Here is an 18,907-nt window from a genome sequence, read left to right as displayed (position 1 = left end):
GAACAGATTAATTTGTATTAAATTACATATTTATTAAATATTAATAGACTTATTCAAATATGTACAGACTTATTTAAATATGCAGATATAAATATTTATTATGTTGTCTACTATCTTCTGCATCTGATTTGATTTATATTTAATTAATGTGGTTATTAATTAATTTCAGGCACACACCGTCGGTTTACTCAGCATCTAGTTTTAGAACACCTTATCCCTCCTCATTACCGATAAATACAACGTTGTCCAGGTGACTATAACTAGTCATATATATGTCTGATATATGCATATATATTTATTTTGTATATATTTACATTTTAAACTTAAATTTTTAGCGATTTCCCATTTCGATTCTCACCGAGTTTGTTGCCTTCTGTGCATGCCACACCGCATCACGTTTTAAGTTCGCATCCGGCAATTGTGGCGTCTAGTTCTAAACAGGATTGCGGCGTACAGGATAACACAACGAACAATCGATATTCAAGGTGAGATCTGCACATATATATAATAATTTAATATAATTATATATAATATGTAAATTATAGAAAAACATAAATAAATTTAGAGAAGGCGATTTATCTTTATCTTTTTTATACAGATTTATATACATAATCCTTAATCTCTAAACTTAAATGAGAAATAAATGAAATTTAAATAATATATTTACGAAATAATTAATTTACAAATGTACAGATTAATATCTATTAAATTAAATATGTATTACATATTTACAACGAACTAATTCGAATATAGAGCAACAGATTGAAGTACATCTATATTATTTTATATACTTACGTAATCCTTAGACTATATAGAGCATATATTATAAATATAATTCTTAATCTTTAAATATAAATATAGAGCAAGAGATTAATTTGCATCTGTATTCTATATTTTTATATTTTAAAATAAATATAGAGAAATAGATTCAATTTAAAAGATATTTATACATTAAATATAGATATAAAAATAAAGCAAGATATTAAATTTTTGAAAATAGATATACACAATTCTTAAGGTATAAATTAAAGTAAGAAATAACTTGAACTTAAATAGTTATTATATAAACAATTCTTAACCTATTATTATATGTTTTTAGAGCAACAGCTTAAATTACATTAAATTAAATACAAATTGAAGTTAAGGTTGCTGCTGCTTATTTTAAAGTCGTACACTCTGCTTATGATTGCACTCTAGTTTTTGCTTACTTATTTATTTACTATTGTTTTGTTTTGCTTTTTATTTTATGTTTTCTGTTGTTTTTTCTGATCCCCAATCGGCTAGTTTCACACTCGGTCATTAAAACACACACAAATACGCACACACTTGCACATGCATGTATACATACGCACACACACCAATAGTTGAATGTGTGGGTACATTCTGCTTACAGACGCCATATTTAATTTTAACCCCCGCTTCACACTATACATAAGTACGTATGTATATGTATAGGTATGTATGTATGCGTGTTTATGTATGTGTATGTATGTACACCCTTACATAAATACCAAGTTTGCCATTGGCCAATTGTCGATTGGTTTGCGTCTGCGCCTTTAAAAATTCAAAGCTTGCAACCCTTAGAAAGGAATCATTCCCTTTTAATATATTGCAAGATGGAATTTAAGCATACAAAAAAAAAATAGAAGAAAACCCCAAGTATATTTTGTAAAGATATTTTAAGACTTGTGTTTTATTTATAAAATCCAAATTCAGTTTTTGGTTTATTTATATTTGAATATGTATTTTTATTTCCATAATTTCATATTGAAATTGAATTAATTCATTTCTCTCTTGCAATATTTTTTGCACTTATAAAAAATGTTTGGCTCTGTTATCAAAGCTGAAAGCAGAAATTTATATTTTATCTTATCTGTTTTTTTCCTTTAATAAAACAACACACAGACACACAATAACACACACGTAAATAACATAAACAGGGAAATTTCCAATTGTTTTTCCCTTAATACAGTGGAAAAAATTCGTGCAATAGATGGCGTTGCCAGTGTATTTCTACCAACAGTTCCACAACTGTTTGCATTAACGAACGGCAATTTATCAGTATTCCATTCTCTGGTCTGGTGAAGTTTGTGAAATATTGTTAGTTTACAGTTAGTAGTTGAATTAAAGCTATAAATAAATAAATAAATATCCGTATTTTTTATTAGCTAGTGTTGAGTAAGAACGCAATTAGTTTGAGTGCTTTTTAATAATTATAATAATATATGTTCAAATTAAATTACTTTTACATGCATTTTTGTCTGCTGTCTTCCTTGAGCAGCTCTCTCTCTCTCAGCTGCCGCTAGAGGCTTGCTGGACACAAAACTAACTAATAAATTGCTAATTCGACATTGCACTCCTCGTCACAGATGGCGCCACCTGCCCCTGCTCTAATTCTTAGGCGCTCTTACACACACGCTTTCTCTCTCGCTTACAAACGCTCTCTCACGGCGCAAACCTTTGCTGCACTAGCGCCCGCCGGCCTCTCTCTCTCTCTCTCTCTCTCTCTCTCTCTCTCTCTCTCTCTCTCTCTCTCTCTCTCTCTCTCTCCGAAGCGAGAGAAGGACAGAAACGGTCCAGGCGAATAGAGTCTCGAATAGCAGTGCAAATTGCTAGCTTAAAAAGCCCCCAAAGTCGGAAGTAATTCGTCAAATTGATGGGCAGACAGTTTTATACTTGTTAGCTAAAATACCAAAAAAATATATATATAAATACAAATGCAAATAAAAATATATGCAGTGTGCAAAGAAAAGACAACAGTTTCTAATTATAATAAATCTATTGAAATCGTAAAATGTTGCAATGCAAAAAATATTCTCAACATATGCTGAAAATCAAAGCAAAGCAAAACGAAATTTGGCTCTGAATGCATTCGATGCACAAGTGTGTGTGTGTGTGTGAGTGCCTCTTTGAGTGTGTGTGTGTGTGCAATACAGTGAAATAATTTATTTAATTGTAAATTGCATAACTGTGAAATGCATACAAAAATGCCTTTAATATTATCTAATAAAAAAAATACGACTTGTCTGCTTTAATTAGAGAAAATGTATCTACATTAAATTAGCATACACACATACACACATATTAATTGTGTTTAAAGCGTCAGCCATAAATCAGCTCACACACACATAAATACATTGACAACAGGGATACCTAACAAAGTTACACACACAAACACGAGCACACGTTTTATAGTTGCTCGACAGCGGCAAAGAGACATTATCGTAATACAATCATAACAGCTGAATGCTGTCTGTAAAGTAGAATGTGAAATTGGAATTGGCATAAAATGCAGTTGTTGTTTTTATCTATTTATGCAGTTATAATTGCTTTATTTTTATTTAAATATATAAATGTAAATTAGCTGAAAAGTACAACAATTAGGTAAACACTTATCATTTTATTTACATGCATTGTACACACTGTTTAACCGTTTGTATGTATGCACGCCTGTGTACATGTATGCATGTGTGTGTGTGTGTGTAACCATGCTCTCAAAGATATGCTTGAAATCCGCAACAGGCAGGCAACAGGGTTATATGGTTAAGGCTACTGCGCCTGTCGCTCTCTCTCGCGCAACTAATCTCGCAAGTGGGAAATGAGAATAAGGGTAAAATAAAATGCGTGTGCGAGAGAACTTTTTAAAAGAGAGCGTAAGCAAGCATAAAGAGAGGCATGCAAATTAATAAGCTGCAGTATCTTTATGCGGGACTGTTTGCTCTTAATATAATAATAGCCGCAGTGTATATGTGAAAATGAAGAATAAGCATAAGGGCAAAATAATCAGCTACTCTTTGTGTAGGACTGTGCGCTCTTAATGTGAATAGTGCAGGTCAAGACAAAAATAAAAAATAATGCATTGACTTAAAAATAAAAACAAATTGTGACATATACAAAAAAAATTAAAAACAAGGATTATTATCTCAACTGTAGCGCTGTTATGGATACAGCGAGTGCGAAGGATAAAACAGATTATAATGAAAAATCAACGATTGAAAATAGCAAGGATCAAGAAGAAGAACAGCAGCCAAAGGACTTTTCCAAGCCAGTTGGCAAATTAATAGAAGATAATAATAATATAAACAATAATAATAATAATAAAAATAATAATAATAATAATTATAATATTAATAATAATAATTATAATTATAATTATAATTGTAATAATAATAATAGTAATAATATGGATGCCAGAATGGAGGATCACATTTTCCACACTCCGCAAACTGCCAGCTCAAGTTTAATGTCCGAGTTACTTTTGAGGCAACAACAGGATTTGTTGCAACAATGGTCTAAATTGGAAGAACCACAACGCAACTGGGAATTGGAGAAGCAACAACAACAACAACAACTTTTGGCCACACAAATGTTGTATGCGCAATTTCTTCAAGCGCCGCAATTAAATTTTGAACAGGAGCGAGAAAGAAGAGTTCATATCTTAGAATTCTCTGGCTTGAGCAAATCTGCATTTGGAGCAGGGGGAGGAAGAGGAGGAGGAGGAGTAGCTACAGTCTCATCCTTGCAACAAGATAATAATAATAATAATAGAAATTTAAATGAGAGCAAAAATCAGGCTCCCAATCAGAAACTTTCCAATCAGGATATAGTGTCCTTAAATGCCAACTGGCAACCCAAAATCAAGCCCACAACTAGCAAATCGAAAAAGGATATTCAAACAGTAGCAAATGCTTCAAAATCCTATTTCTTTCAGGCGCAAAAAAAAGTGCTGTTTGATGTTAAAAAGGGCTTGGAGCAATTAACAATGCTCTCTACACAATTTCAGCTGAATTTGCAGGACAACTCCTCCAGTTCCAGTTCCAGTTCCAGTTCCAACTTGGAGCTGACTGTGCAACGTCAGCTGGCCACAAACCGTTGTAAGATCGAGGCGATGCTGCTGCAAGTGCGTTGCCTCTATCAACAGTGGAGCAGCGCGGAACTTTACTATTTGCGCAGTCTGCAGAGATTGGGCTTGAATCCGATTACGACCAGGAGCAATCAGCAATACACAGCCACGCATGATGTTATGGCGCTGGCAGCAATTGCCTTGTCGGCGGAAAACCCAGCTGAGGATGTGCCGGAGCAGCAGGCAGAACAGGAGCAGCAGAACCAAAACTCAACACGCAGCTTGCAGGACATTGAGAATTTAATATTGCAGCAGGCAGCAGCAGCTGTGGTGAAGAATGGTTACAGTGAGAGCATAGCCAGCAGTGACTCAAATCCAACAGAGGAGGGAGATGAGCAGGCGGAGCAGGAGCAGACAGAAGACGAGCAGCAGCTGCAGCTGGAGCTGGAACTGGAACTGGAGCAGTCTTCCCCTTCAACGCCGTCCTGCATTTGGCATAGTAAATATAATAGTAAAAATCCAGCCGAAATCAAGCCAGAAAATTGCAATACCGCCGCTGAAATTCTACTCGAATATGCAACGCAAGCAAAGCTGCAGGACACGACGGCAGGCACTACAACAGCACTACAGCACTCCAGCAAAATACCAGAGAATCGTTGCCGCACTGCTACCACCAATGACTCTGTGTATTTAACCGAGATACAATTCCCGCCTACACCCACAACACCTCCGACGAGCAGCAACAGCAGTTGTTCCACCGTTACTGCCGCAACCGTACCGGCAACGAGTGCCTCGCATAAATACCATCATCGTCGCAAATCGAGATATGCGCGACGCATCGACACAAATAATCCAAACACAATCCAAAATGCAAATTCAAACGCGGCCTCAGCCTCAACTCTGACAGCGAATCAGGAGTTGAGTCCGAGCATTACTAGCTACAAGGTGCTCGCTATTTTGCCAAGCAGCTCCTCCACTACGGCACCGCCTGTTTTTAGAGATGCCTCTGCCTCCTCCTCGACAGCTGCTGCTCTCCAGGAACGGGCCATTTCGGACATGTTTAAGGCACAGTTTAATGCCCTGACTGCAGCAGCGGGCATTGGCGGCGGCGGGTGTCCTCCAGCAGCAAGTGTCCTTCATCCAATCCAAGCCAATTCAGCGGACAGCTGTGTTGACGGCATCTCCTCCTTGTCGTCCTTGTCCTCAGATGCACCCTACGATCTGAGCATTGGCAGCAGGCTTAAAAAAATGTAATATATAATATAATATTTTAAATATATGATATTATGTCAATTTGCTAACAAACTAGCAAACATATAAATATTTATATACATATATACGAGCATATATATATAAAATATATAAAAACATTTAAACATTTATATAAATATTTATACATATTAATCAGACTTGATTAATAAATATTTGAATAATAAAATGAATAATAAAAATTTAAATTTTTATAGACTAGAGAATATTTGAAATATATATAAAAAATTAAATTGAATATAAGCAAATACATAAATATTTATATATACAGAAGACTTGAAAAATTTAAATTTAATATAAATATATATGCAGATTTATATATATATATATATAAGACTGGAATGCCTTACACAACCTAAGTACTAATGCAGTTAGTAAATTAATTAATTTAATAGTAATCTAATTCATAATTCAATAATTTAGATTAAATAGTATTCTAATTCAGTAATTTATTTTAAATAGTATTCAAACTCAGATTAATTTATTATTTTTATATTCTAGTTTAATTAATTAATTCAGATTTAATAGAATTCTTATTCAATTATTCAGAATAAATAAAATTTGAATTCGGCAATTCAGATTTCATAAAATTCGACACACAAATTCAGATTAAATAGTATATTTTAGTTATTTTTTTATTTATTTATAAAATAAAATTAAAAATAAAGTATTTTTTATAATATATTATTTATTTGTAATAAAAATGTACAAAATATATATGCAAATATGCTTAGTAATACATACATAAAATAATTGATATGCTGGTTTTAATTGCAGAAACTTGGATATGAAAAGCTCATCGAATTCGCAGGGAAATAGCAACGATTGTAAGGATAGTTCCAGTAGTGATAAAAAGAAGCCGCATATCAAGAAACCTCTAAATGCATTTATGCTCTACATGAAGGAGATGCGTGCCAAGGTCGTCGCCGAGTGCACACTCAAGGAGTCGGCGGCGATCAATCAGATACTGGGGCGACGGGTAAGCTAACCGACCGACCAATCCATATATATATATATATATATATATATATATATATATTAAATATATATATTCACAAAATGAAATGAAGATCTAATAAAAAAACGTATAGTTTTTAGAGGGAGGCGGGAAACAAAAATATTCAAAGCTTTGCGAATGTGTTTCTCAATTGTTTCGGTGAACAACTCACTCAATAATGACAAAACTAACTGAAGGACTTGCAGATTAGAGGGCTCCCATTAAAAATGAAAAAGAAACACAGCATTTGCAAACAAAAAACGAACAAAACAACAAAATCGTTGTATAAATAATCAAAACTAATAATTCAAAATCAATTTTTAAGTTGTGTTTTTGGTTTTGTTTTTGTGTTTTGATATGGAAAATTAATGATGATGATGATAATGATGATGATTAATTTTGTAGTGGCACGAACTATCCCGCGAAGAACAAAGCAAATATTACGAAAAGGCGCGACAAGAGCGCCAATTGCATATGGAATTGTATCCGGGGTGGAGCGCACGAGATAACTACGGTTACGTCTCGAAAAAGAAAAAGCGTAAAAAAGACAGATCGACAGCGGATTCGGGAGGTATTGCACTAAAAAAAAAAACAAAAAATAAAAAAAACACCAACAAAAATTATGCTCAAATTTGTAAAACGATTTTCTTTATTATTATTCTATTACTCTCTATCTCACTCTCTCTCTCTCTCTCTCTCTCTATCAATTTCTCTCTTTCTCTCTAACCGCATTGAAATTTTATGTTTTTCGTTTCGATTTCCATTAAAACTACATAAAAATCATGCATACAACAAAAATAACAACACACAACAAGCAAAAACAAGCACATTATTTCAAATTTAGTACAACTAACAAATTAAAAATTAAAATTTAAAACTAAAAAAATGTAACTATTTTTATTGTAATTTGTGTAAATAATTAGCATACATTTAACACTTGTAAAATACCCCAAAAATAACAAAAAAAAAAGCCCTCGAAAACCAACAAAATTAAAACTAGACTAGACTTAGACCTAGACACAGACTATAGTTAATATATATAAATATTTAGCTGCTTCTACGTATATTTTTGGATTTAGAATAAAGCTTGTGTAAATTATTATATTATTATATTACATTTTGGTTGTTTGTTTGGTTGTTTTTTCTTTTCCAGACTTAATTATAATTAATAATATATATTTTTTTTGTATTTGGTTTTGGTTCATGATTTGGTTTTGAATTCTTTAGATTAAAAATTATACATATATATTTAACTAATATGCAGCTTAGGGTTTAAGGAATAGACTTTATAATTTCCTTTTAAAGGAAATAAATTTAGTATATTTTCCTACTTGGCATACAACATCTATAAGAAGGGAAGAAGGGAAAGAGAAATACCCCATCAAATTCTACTCTTCATCTTCGTTTGATAAACTCTTGATTATATGTAATTAAGAGAGCAGTTAATATTTATTTATATAGGGCTACATACTTCTATATATCTCTAAGGGGTTTCAATTGGCAATTATAATCACTGTAATAGTAATAATAATAATAATGAAACACACTCTCACGCTCACACACAAAAAAGATATATACACAAAAATATATATATATACAATTATTGTATTTATTGGCAAGCAAAAGTCCAAAAAACAAAACGGGAAAAGATAGAAAAAAAACCAAAACGAAAACGAAAACTTCATTTTATTTAATGCTTTCATTTCCATAGAAATCAGATATATATGTATATACATATATACTGAAACTGAATATATACTCTCTGTGTGGACTTTCAATTGGCGAATGCATGCATACCCGAAACCGTCTACCAGATCGATCCGTCAAAGCTTTTCAACAACAAAAACAATAATAACTACTACTACTACTATATTTTGCGCAGTGTAAAAACGTTTAAGAACCGATACTTTCCGTTACCAGTACCAAATAGTCGTCAGATAACATAAACTATCTCAAATTAGCATGTAAAAGAAATAGCAAACAAAAACTGAACCAACGTTTGATTAATTTGTTTACATCTATCTTTATTTTTTCAATATTTTCCAATTGCGCTTATCGCAAAAAAAAATCGAAAACAAATCTAAAAATACGAATATACAAACTATATATATTTGTCGCGTAAATCCCTTCGACTCACCCCTCCCCCCGCCCCTCTTGAAACCCCACCCATGCAGTGGCATGCGCTGGGCCGCGAGGAGCAGGCGAAATATTATGAGCTGGCCAGAAGGGAGCGTCAGCTGCACATGCAAATGTATCCCGATTGGAGTTCGCGCACAAATGCCACACGTGGCAAGAAGCGGAAACGGAAACAAGATGCAAACAGCAGCAACAGCAGCGATGCAGGCGGTGGAGGTTAGATTTCCCTCACTATATATACATCTATAAATATTCTCTCTCTCTCTCTGTATAAGAAGATATATATATATATTTATATATATATATATATATATATATATATATTTATATATATATATATATATATATTTATATATATATATATTTATATATATATATATATATATATAAATATATATACCAACTACCAAAGAAGAAAAAGGAATCTGATCCAACAAAATATCATTATAATCTGTGTTTTTTTTTTTTTATTATATATATATAAATGAAATGATGTACATAAATGAGAAATAATTAGAAATACTTATTGTGGTCCAGGCTTTGCAATTGAAATCAAATAAGAATAAAATCAAACGATTAGCAAAATTTATGATTAATTATATAAATGATTTAGCCGACTTTTGCCTATATATATATATATATATATATATATATTTATTCTTATATATATATACACATATATACATATATATATATATATATATATATATATATATTATATATATGAGTGTGTGAGGGCAATTTTTGTTTTCGGCACCAGTCGAAAGAAAATCATGCAAAAAGAAAAAAAATAATACACATATGCATATACATCATACATCATGCATTAATCATGCAATTAACCGCTCAATCATTCATCAAGCATTGTGAGCTATTTTTCTATTAGAAATGAAGTGAAAGTAAAAATTAACATGAATATGGCATACATAGAATATAAATTTGTATTTATTTAAGTACATCGTTTAGTGCATGCGTATATGTATTGTATGTATACGCCCAAGAATTATATATAATTAACCAACTAATTAACGGTCGCTTAATTAGTAATTAGCTGATGCGTGTATTAGTCAAATAATTAATAGCTAAATTCCACTGATAAATAAATTATAATTAATATTCATAAATATAAATACAAAAATAACAATTAAATATTATGCATAAATAGTTTTAATTGCTTATTAAATTAAATAACTTTATGTTATTATTTATTATACATCTATTAGAGGAAATAATAAATATAAAGATAAATACCAAAATAATAATTAAACATAAAACTCTACATAATTTTAAATGCTTATTTAATTATTTATCAAGTGGAAAATAGCTATAGAAAACAATAATAATAATAAATAATTAATTATTAATTGCCGTAATTAAAATGTCTAATTAATTTGTGGAGTTGTGTGTGTAATAAGAAAAGGCTACAGCTATAAATTAATTACTAATATCTGTACATATTGATCAATTGTTTTTCTGTCCTCATTTCTTGTAGTGTATATCTCTTCTCTCACTCTCCTTTTCTCACTGTGTATGTGTGTGTGCTTAAGACTTAATTAAATTTAGTGATTACAGTGATTGTAGTGAATGCTTCTCTGTGAGTAAATGTTCTGCTGCCCCCAAACAACAACTAACTAACAAAACAACTACCATATTATGCCCATTAACCAATTAATATTATATTCAATTACTATTATATTAAACATACGTATATTATATATTCTACCAGGCAACAATATGAAAAAGTGTCGAGCGCGTTTCGGTTTGGATCAGCAAAATCAGTGGTGCAAACCCTGCAGGTAAATTATCTATTGTTTAAACAAAAAAATTATTTATTATTATTATTTACTGCGCTTATGTCTTAATTAAATATTAAATAAAATGTGCTCATGTAAATTTCAAATTAGTCTTAATCAGCCAATCAATCATGAATCATAAGCGCAGTAAGAAATCCTCTATGTACATACCATAAAAAAACATTCAAGCGTACATCTATATTAGAGTTGTGCGTGGTAAAAACTAAAATTAAAATCTTTCAAATTCACAATTCAAAGTTTACAATTAAAAATGCATAATTTAATATTCACAATTATGTGAATAAGCCAAAATCAACTGTCCCTCTCTCTCACTCTCTCTCTCTTTCCCTCTCTCTGATTGCTTAAAAGTTAATTTATTTATATATATGTATATATAATAAATAATATATGATCTATGATATATACACATATCGCATAAGTCACCCAATTTTTTATTTAGACTATGCTCAATTAATTACTGATCAAGAATATTTGCTCTTTGAAAGCATTTTTAAATAAATATATACTGCAGGCAATATTATATGTTATTTAATAATTTAATTATTTGAAATGATATTCAAAAAGCAACTAATTAGGAAAATTAACAATTTGTGTTATTTTAACAAAAAAATGAACAATTTGCTATTTTATACTAAAAGTAGGGTTTTTAGTGGGAGTAGTTGCAGAGCAGTAAAATGTAAATAAATAATTTAAATAAGTACTATAAATACAATAAATAAAATAAATACAATTAGTAAATAATAAATATAAATTCAAATATATAAAATCAGGTTTAATTCAAATAGATATATTAAATTCGTATATCTAAAATCGGCAAATATTAAAATATTAAAACTCTGGCCATTAAATATTCATAGTCTTCGACTATATTCAATTCTTTTACAACTCTAATATAAATGTATATATTATATATATATATCATATATATATATATATATATATATATATATATATATATATATATATATATATATATATATATATATATATATATATGTATTATAAAGGCAAAGGCCCAAATTAAATCCCTTCAATTTAAATAATATATATAAAGTATGTATTTTATATATATAAAGTAGACAATAACACACACACCTTATAAGTATTCCACACCCCTTTATCTACACCACATACCGTTTTAAGTCGTACCAGAAATACACATACACACAACAATATATATATTCAAATAAATCGGTAAAACTAACGAAAAAAGGCCATTTTGCATGCAAAACAAAAATTAAAAACTAAGTGCCTGCGCTCTCCTACCTGCCACCCTGCTCCTTCCCCCTGCACAGGATCAAATATCTTATTAAATTTGTCATATATATATATATATATATATAACTATATATATATAACTATATATTGATATCTGAAGAGTGAATCTTTAAGTGAATATAGCAACTTTCCTCTTGACTTCTGCTGATAAGGGGTTTTTTCAATGGGAAGGAATATTTAAATTTAAATAATTCAATGAGCTTTTCAATTTAAAATTTAAATTAAATGTGGCAGGCATTCAATATTTAAAAAAATCCTGTAAATCCCTATTAGATCTCTCAGAGTAAATTGATTATTGGTCAGCTTTGCCAGCCAAGTCTGCCAATTTTTCTGAGCTATTTTTTTTTAAATTTGCATAATATGCATATTATATATGTTATAGGAACTGTTGATTGATAATATGAGTTTGTATAATTTCCAGTTTTTCTAGGATAGCTCAAATTTATAGAGTTCTTTCTCTAAAGCTATAAAGTTGTAAAGTTGGTAACTGTGGACTGTACTGAGACGATTTCTATGCAGAAATATAGTCTACTTACACATAATTCTCTCTGGATTTTTTTGAAGTAATAGCTTTGCTTTGCTAGATTTTCCACTCGATTATTGATTTAATATAATTTTTTTTATTGTAAGATGAGTTCTTGGCTGAGGAACCTTTTAGTTTTCTTTCTTTTTTTGGTTTGGAAAGATTTTTGGGATATGTTTCTACGATAGCTGCCAATAGCTAGAGAATTAATTCTTGTGGAACACCTGCATTCAGTTTATATTTCGAAAATTGCGTCTCAAATCAAATGTTTATCTGCAGAAACAAATAAATTTGATGGTTATTCTTCTTCTAATAACTAACTATTGGATGAATTGTTGAAAAGTTGCCCATTTTCAAATGATGCTTGCATTAAAACGATCCTTAATTAAACACACACACACAGACAATATACACACAGCTACACTGGAACAAAAACCAGAATATTTTGAGCGCTCTTTTGCTATAAACTAAATCCTTTAACTACTCAATTCAATTGTTAAGCAAATCTGTTTGAACCAACATAAAAATTGCTCTCTCAAACTCTCCAATTACCAACTCTCAACTCTGCAATTATCAACTGTACAACTGTCAACACTCCAAATCTCAACTGGAAACTCTCCAAATTTTAATTGTGAACTCTCCAATTATGAAATTATTACAACTGGAAACTCTCCAATTACCAACACCTCAATTATTAACTGAAAACTCTCCAACTATCAATTCTCCAAAACTAAATTTTAAACTCTCCAAATCATAAATGTGAACTCTCCAATTATGAAATTACAACTGGAAACTCTCCAATAACCAACAACTCAATTATCAACTGGGAACTTTCCAACTATCAACTCTCCAAATCACAACTGGAAACTCTCCACTCGAAACTGTCCACTCTCCACTCTCAGTCCCAATGTTGGCTTGGGCAACAGCAGCAGCAGCAACATTGGCGGCATACTTACTCACACCCCAGCCGGTGGCATGGTAGGTGTTGGTGGCATCGGCATCGGTGTCGGTGTCAATGTGATGAATAGCATAAGTAGCATAGGCATGCTCAATCCGACGACGACGACGCCAACGACGACGCCAACAACGACGGTCATGTTGCCCAATTCATCGTCGAGTTCCTCATCCTCATCGACATCCTCTTCGCTTACGACGCATCTCCAAATGATGGCCAGCACTGGCAATACAGCAGCAGCACCTTTAAATGGGGGAGGAGGCGGGGGAGGGGGTGGGAGTGGGAGTGGCGCCTCTGCCAGCAATCAACAGCTCTCGCCCCAAGCGCCGCCAACTTATGTAAATTTGTAAAAAAAAATAAGAGACAAAAGATAAAAGAAGATCATCATCATCCCCCTCCCGCCCCTGCCCCCCTGCCCCGTCCCCCTCAAGTGGACGGACAACATGCAACATGCATTGCACACCTAATTCAAAATCAGCTCGAAGCGAGGCTGGCGTATCTCAATCAGCATTTAAAAAGCCAGTAAATAAATAAAATATTAACTCTACAATTAAAATTTTTGTTGTATGCCAATAAAAATTGTTATGTTCTTTGCCAAACAAAATAAGTAAGCCGCATTAGCAACAATTATTTGTTTGTTATTTTATGTGTATGTATTTAATATTTATTTAATATTCATTTAATATAGTTTGTAGCAAGAGCACACACTTTAAAATCAAAGAAAAACTTTATTTAATCTTTGAATGCAGTCGGCTTTTCCCAGTTTTATTTAATTGCAAATTTCCGTATTTTATTAATTTAAATACAAGCTTCAGCATCTTCAAAAATAAATTAAAAGCAAATCTAGTTTTCATTATTTTTCATTATTTTAATTTAAGTTTTCATTATTTTAATTTAAAATTTGAGGCTTTAATTAATTTAATTACAAATTTCTGCTGTTTTAATTTAAAGCCAACTCGGTTGTAGGAAAAAAAAAAAATTAAGGAAACGAAAAGGAAAATATTGTAATTAAATTAGACTAATTAAATTGTGCTGATGCGGCATTTAAATATGACTTTTATATACATGTCGTATATATATACAACTGATTCCTAATTACTTCGATGTACATACAAATTTTATTTGCTGTTTTATAAACCAAAGTTTGTTGTATATATATATATATATATATATATATATATATATATATATATATATATAATTAATGGAGGCCTATACATATATTTATATAATTATTTATATATTTGATTATATATTTATATACATATATCGTTGATAATTAATGAATTAATTAAATTGAATTAATTAATCAAATCCATTTACAACGAACTTTAATTTAAATTTTTTGCTAGAGCTGTTTGATATTGTTGTTGTTGTCGTTGTTGCCGTTGTTGTTGTTGTTGTTGCAGTTGTTTGCCTTTTGTTTTTTTTTTTATCTTTGAATTTTGTTTCTTTAACGAACAAGTTGTTTTTATATTTATTGTTGATTAGCCAACAATTTATGCTAATTTAATATTCGATATTCGATTCCTACGAGTGAGTTGAATATTTTTTAATTTACGGTTTGCTTATGCCCCCAACTAACTTTATATATATATATATATATATATATATATATATATATATTTATTTGTTTTGTTGTCTAAAAAATTGTTTTTGTATTGATATTTTTCGAATTGGAATGTTTGGAGACCACTGCGAATCTTTTTCAATTTACCTCAATTACCAAAGTTAGTTGCTTTTATTTATTTATAATTAATAGCTAATTCAAGTTTGAAGACGGATTTCAATACTTAAATCATGTTTAAGAATTGTTAATTTCTCAAATACATATTAAAATAATTAATATAGAAAATTAATTCTTAAATATACGTGAATGAAAATAATTGATACGGACAAAATAAGTATTGATTTCTTAAATATATATATACAAATAATTGCTTTAATGATGCGATTAATGCAGTCCGGTTTATTTATTATGTGCTTCTCGGCTAATCTTTCTAATAATCATAAGAAAGAATTTTGTTGCCTTGTTTTGAAATTGTTATTGTTTTTTTTTTGTTATGTGAAATTCCTGCATGCAGTTATTAAAATAATAAACATAGGAATTATATATATATATATGTAAATATATAAAATATATATATGGTGAGAGGGCCCAATTAATTGATAGAAAACAAGTTGATATATATTTTATTATTTGGCATTTATATTTAAATTTAAAATGCGGGAGAAATCGCGAAATAATAAATATATATTTAGACAGTCAATGCAGAGCTTTAACATGTACCGCATTGGGAGCACCCATATACTTTTGAAAAAGGAAAGCCCAAAAAGCGGCTCGCTTTTTAATTGATTTTTTTGGCGTAGCATTTATTTGTTGCACGGTTGAATTTGTTTATTTAAGCATGCATTCATTTATTAATTTATCAATCAATTCTCAATGATCATTTTGTGCATTTGTTGTGTGGAATGCCTTAAACATATATATATATATATATATATATATATATATATATATATATATATATGTATGTATATATGTATTTGCATAGAGCACCTTTTAAATAATGAATTTTCAACGCTGACTCCAACTAATTAAGCATTTTCTCTCTATATCTCTCTTTCTATATGCTTTATTTCCATTTTTCTTCGCATGACCAGACGCAAAAAGAAATGCATTCGTTATATGGAAGCGCTAAATGGAAATGGCGGCGGCAGCCATGAAGATGGCAGCGGTATGGATGACACTGGAAATCTGAGTCAGATGAGCGACGATGACGAGGACGATGATGATTTGATCGGTGGCGCCGGCGACATCAGCTGCGGCAGCGGTGACGAAACGGAAACTACAACAACAACGACGACGACGACGAATAAAATACCAGCGGATAACGAGGACAACGAATCAATGAGTCAATCGCTTTCCAGTCCGGGCTGTTTGAGCGGCCTTTCCAGTCTGCAGAGTCCCTCGACAACGGCCAGTTTGGCCAGTCCACTTAACATGAACATGTTAACTAGTCCAGCGACGCCAGCCGTCGGCAGCAACAGCAGCAACAACAATATGCTCTCCCTCTCGCTCTCACTGGCAGTGGCTGAGAGCAATAATAACAGCAGCAGTCAACAGCCGTCAAGGTTAACAGCAACGGCGGGCACGACTTCCAGCAGCGGCGGCTCTTCGAGCAGTAGCCTTAACAGCAGCAGCAATACCCCGAATACCTCAACAACAACAACAGTAACAAGCACTGCGTCTCCGGCGACGTCTGCAGCAGCGTCAACGTCAGCGTCTGAGCGAGCCATGATGCTTGGCACACGCTTCAGCCATTTGGGCATGGGCCTCAGCCTGCAGGCAGCAGAGCAGCAGCAGCAGCTGTTTCCAGCTGCTAATAGCAGCAGCAATAACAGCGCCAGCAGCAATAACAGCGCCAACCACAATAACAGCAGCCTGCTACCTACGAACGGTTTTAGCGGGTACGCCTGCTTAAAAATAACAGCGCCAACAGCAGCGACTTCACTGCCGCTCGCCGCTGCCAGCAGTTTGCATCGCAATCCAATTGGTGCGAATCCGCGGGACATAAACAATCCGCTGAGCATTAATCAGCTGACCAAGCGGCGAGAGGAGCACAACAATATTGCATTAATCGCTGAGGCGCAACAACAGCAGTCAATTTTGCGACACAATCCCTATGCGCATCATCAACAGCATGCACACCAGCATACACATGCACAACAACATCTACATCAGCTTCCACACCAGCTTCCACACCAGCATACACATCAACATGCGCTCGCGCATGCTCATCACTCATTATTCGGCAGCAGTCTGAGTCAACATTTTCAGCAACAGCTGTTAGCAGCCTCTAACAGCAGCAACAACAGTAACGTTAACAGCAGCAGCGGCGGCGTTAGCTCAGTTAACAACTCTGTCATTGTGCCAGCGATCGATGCGCCGACATCTTTGACTAATATAAAGCGTCGCAATACAAACGATCCGCCGCCGGCGACAGCCAATGGCAATGCAGCTGAAACGGGCGCCATAAGCGTTTCATAGCAGGCTGGAATATGCATAATAATAATATCAACGTGCAATAAGTACAACATTCTCTACCACTCTCTCTCACTCTCTCTCTCTCTCTTTGTCTGTCAAAGCCATCGTCATAACGTGTAACATGTGGCCATTAATATTAATTGGAAAAGTACCAAAAGCTACATGTATACCCTGTATGTATGTATGTACCTTGTACCCGGTACACCATTTGTACATTTAAAGACCAGCAAACGAATTTAGTAAGCGAAACAAACGAAAAACAAAAATCATAATTCCAGTGTGAACTAGTCCTGCTAAACACACTCACACACACATGCACACACCTAAAAAATTAGCTAGAGCTCTGAATACAAAATAAACCTTATATATATATATATATATATATATATATATATATATATATATATATATACGATAATCATGTAAAGAAAAAAGATTTAAGCATGCATACACACAAAAAAAACTTTATTAGTGAGCAATTTTCCACTGAATGCTGTGCATTTCATTAACAAGTTTTTTGGAAATTTGTAATTTGTTTATTTTTGACAGTGTTTTTTTCTTTAATCAAGTTAAGCAAATTCAAAATGCTATCGTTCTTTTTTCTCTTTGTGTATTTGCATCAAGAACAACAAAATGTATTTCCAATTGCTTCCAAGGCTTCCAATAGTGTACACATTTCCATTAATGCTAGAACCGAAAAGCTCAGTTTTATTTCTTTAGCAAGAGCTTTAATTTTAAAACTTTAAGAAGCTTTTATGCTGCTGCAATATATATATACAATATATATATATATATATATATATACATACATACATATCCACACACACATATATATAAAACTCATGCGAACACACAAAATAATAGAATACAAAATCAAATTAAATAAAAATTGTTCTTAAAACCAACAGTATTATTTATAATTTGTATCAAAAATGTATATATGTTTGTATTTATGTATGTGTGTGTATATATGTATAAAAGAAAATTTTTTTTTAAACGTACGAATTTATTGACATAACTGGACCTGATATAGCTGCTGTGACA

At 32.1% G+C, this 18,907-nt stretch overlaps 1 protein-coding gene across 1 annotated transcript in view; it reads left to right on the top strand.

Moving 5' to 3' along the window:
* The window catches only part of LOC6570275 (protein pangolin, isoforms A/H/I/S), a 37,486-nt gene extending 19,247 nt beyond the window's left edge, over window positions 1–18,239 (top strand). Inside the window, exons 7-12 of the mRNA XM_043215852.1 lie at window positions 170–250; window positions 336–485; window positions 6,890–7,091; window positions 9,284–9,455; window positions 10,972–11,041; window positions 16,480–18,239. Coding sequence (XP_043071787.1) covers window positions 170–250; window positions 336–485; window positions 6,890–7,091; window positions 9,284–9,455; window positions 10,972–11,041; window positions 16,480–17,866 — 2,062 coding nt within the window. The 3' untranslated portion in view covers window positions 17,867–18,239. The remainder of the gene's footprint in view (window positions 1–169; window positions 251–335; window positions 486–6,889; window positions 7,092–9,283; window positions 9,456–10,971; window positions 11,042–16,479) is intronic.
* Window positions 18,240–18,907: the final 668 nt, after the last annotated feature.

This window comes from Drosophila grimshawi, unplaced genomic scaffold (genome assembly GCF_018153295.1).
Source record: "Drosophila grimshawi isolate 15287-2541.00 unplaced genomic scaffold, ASM1815329v1 contig_80, whole genome shotgun sequence".
Classification (NCBI taxonomy): domain Eukaryota; kingdom Metazoa; phylum Arthropoda; class Insecta; order Diptera; family Drosophilidae; genus Drosophila; species Drosophila grimshawi.
Note: the sequence above shows the minus strand (reverse complement) of the source record. Positions and strands in the feature narration are given on the sequence as shown.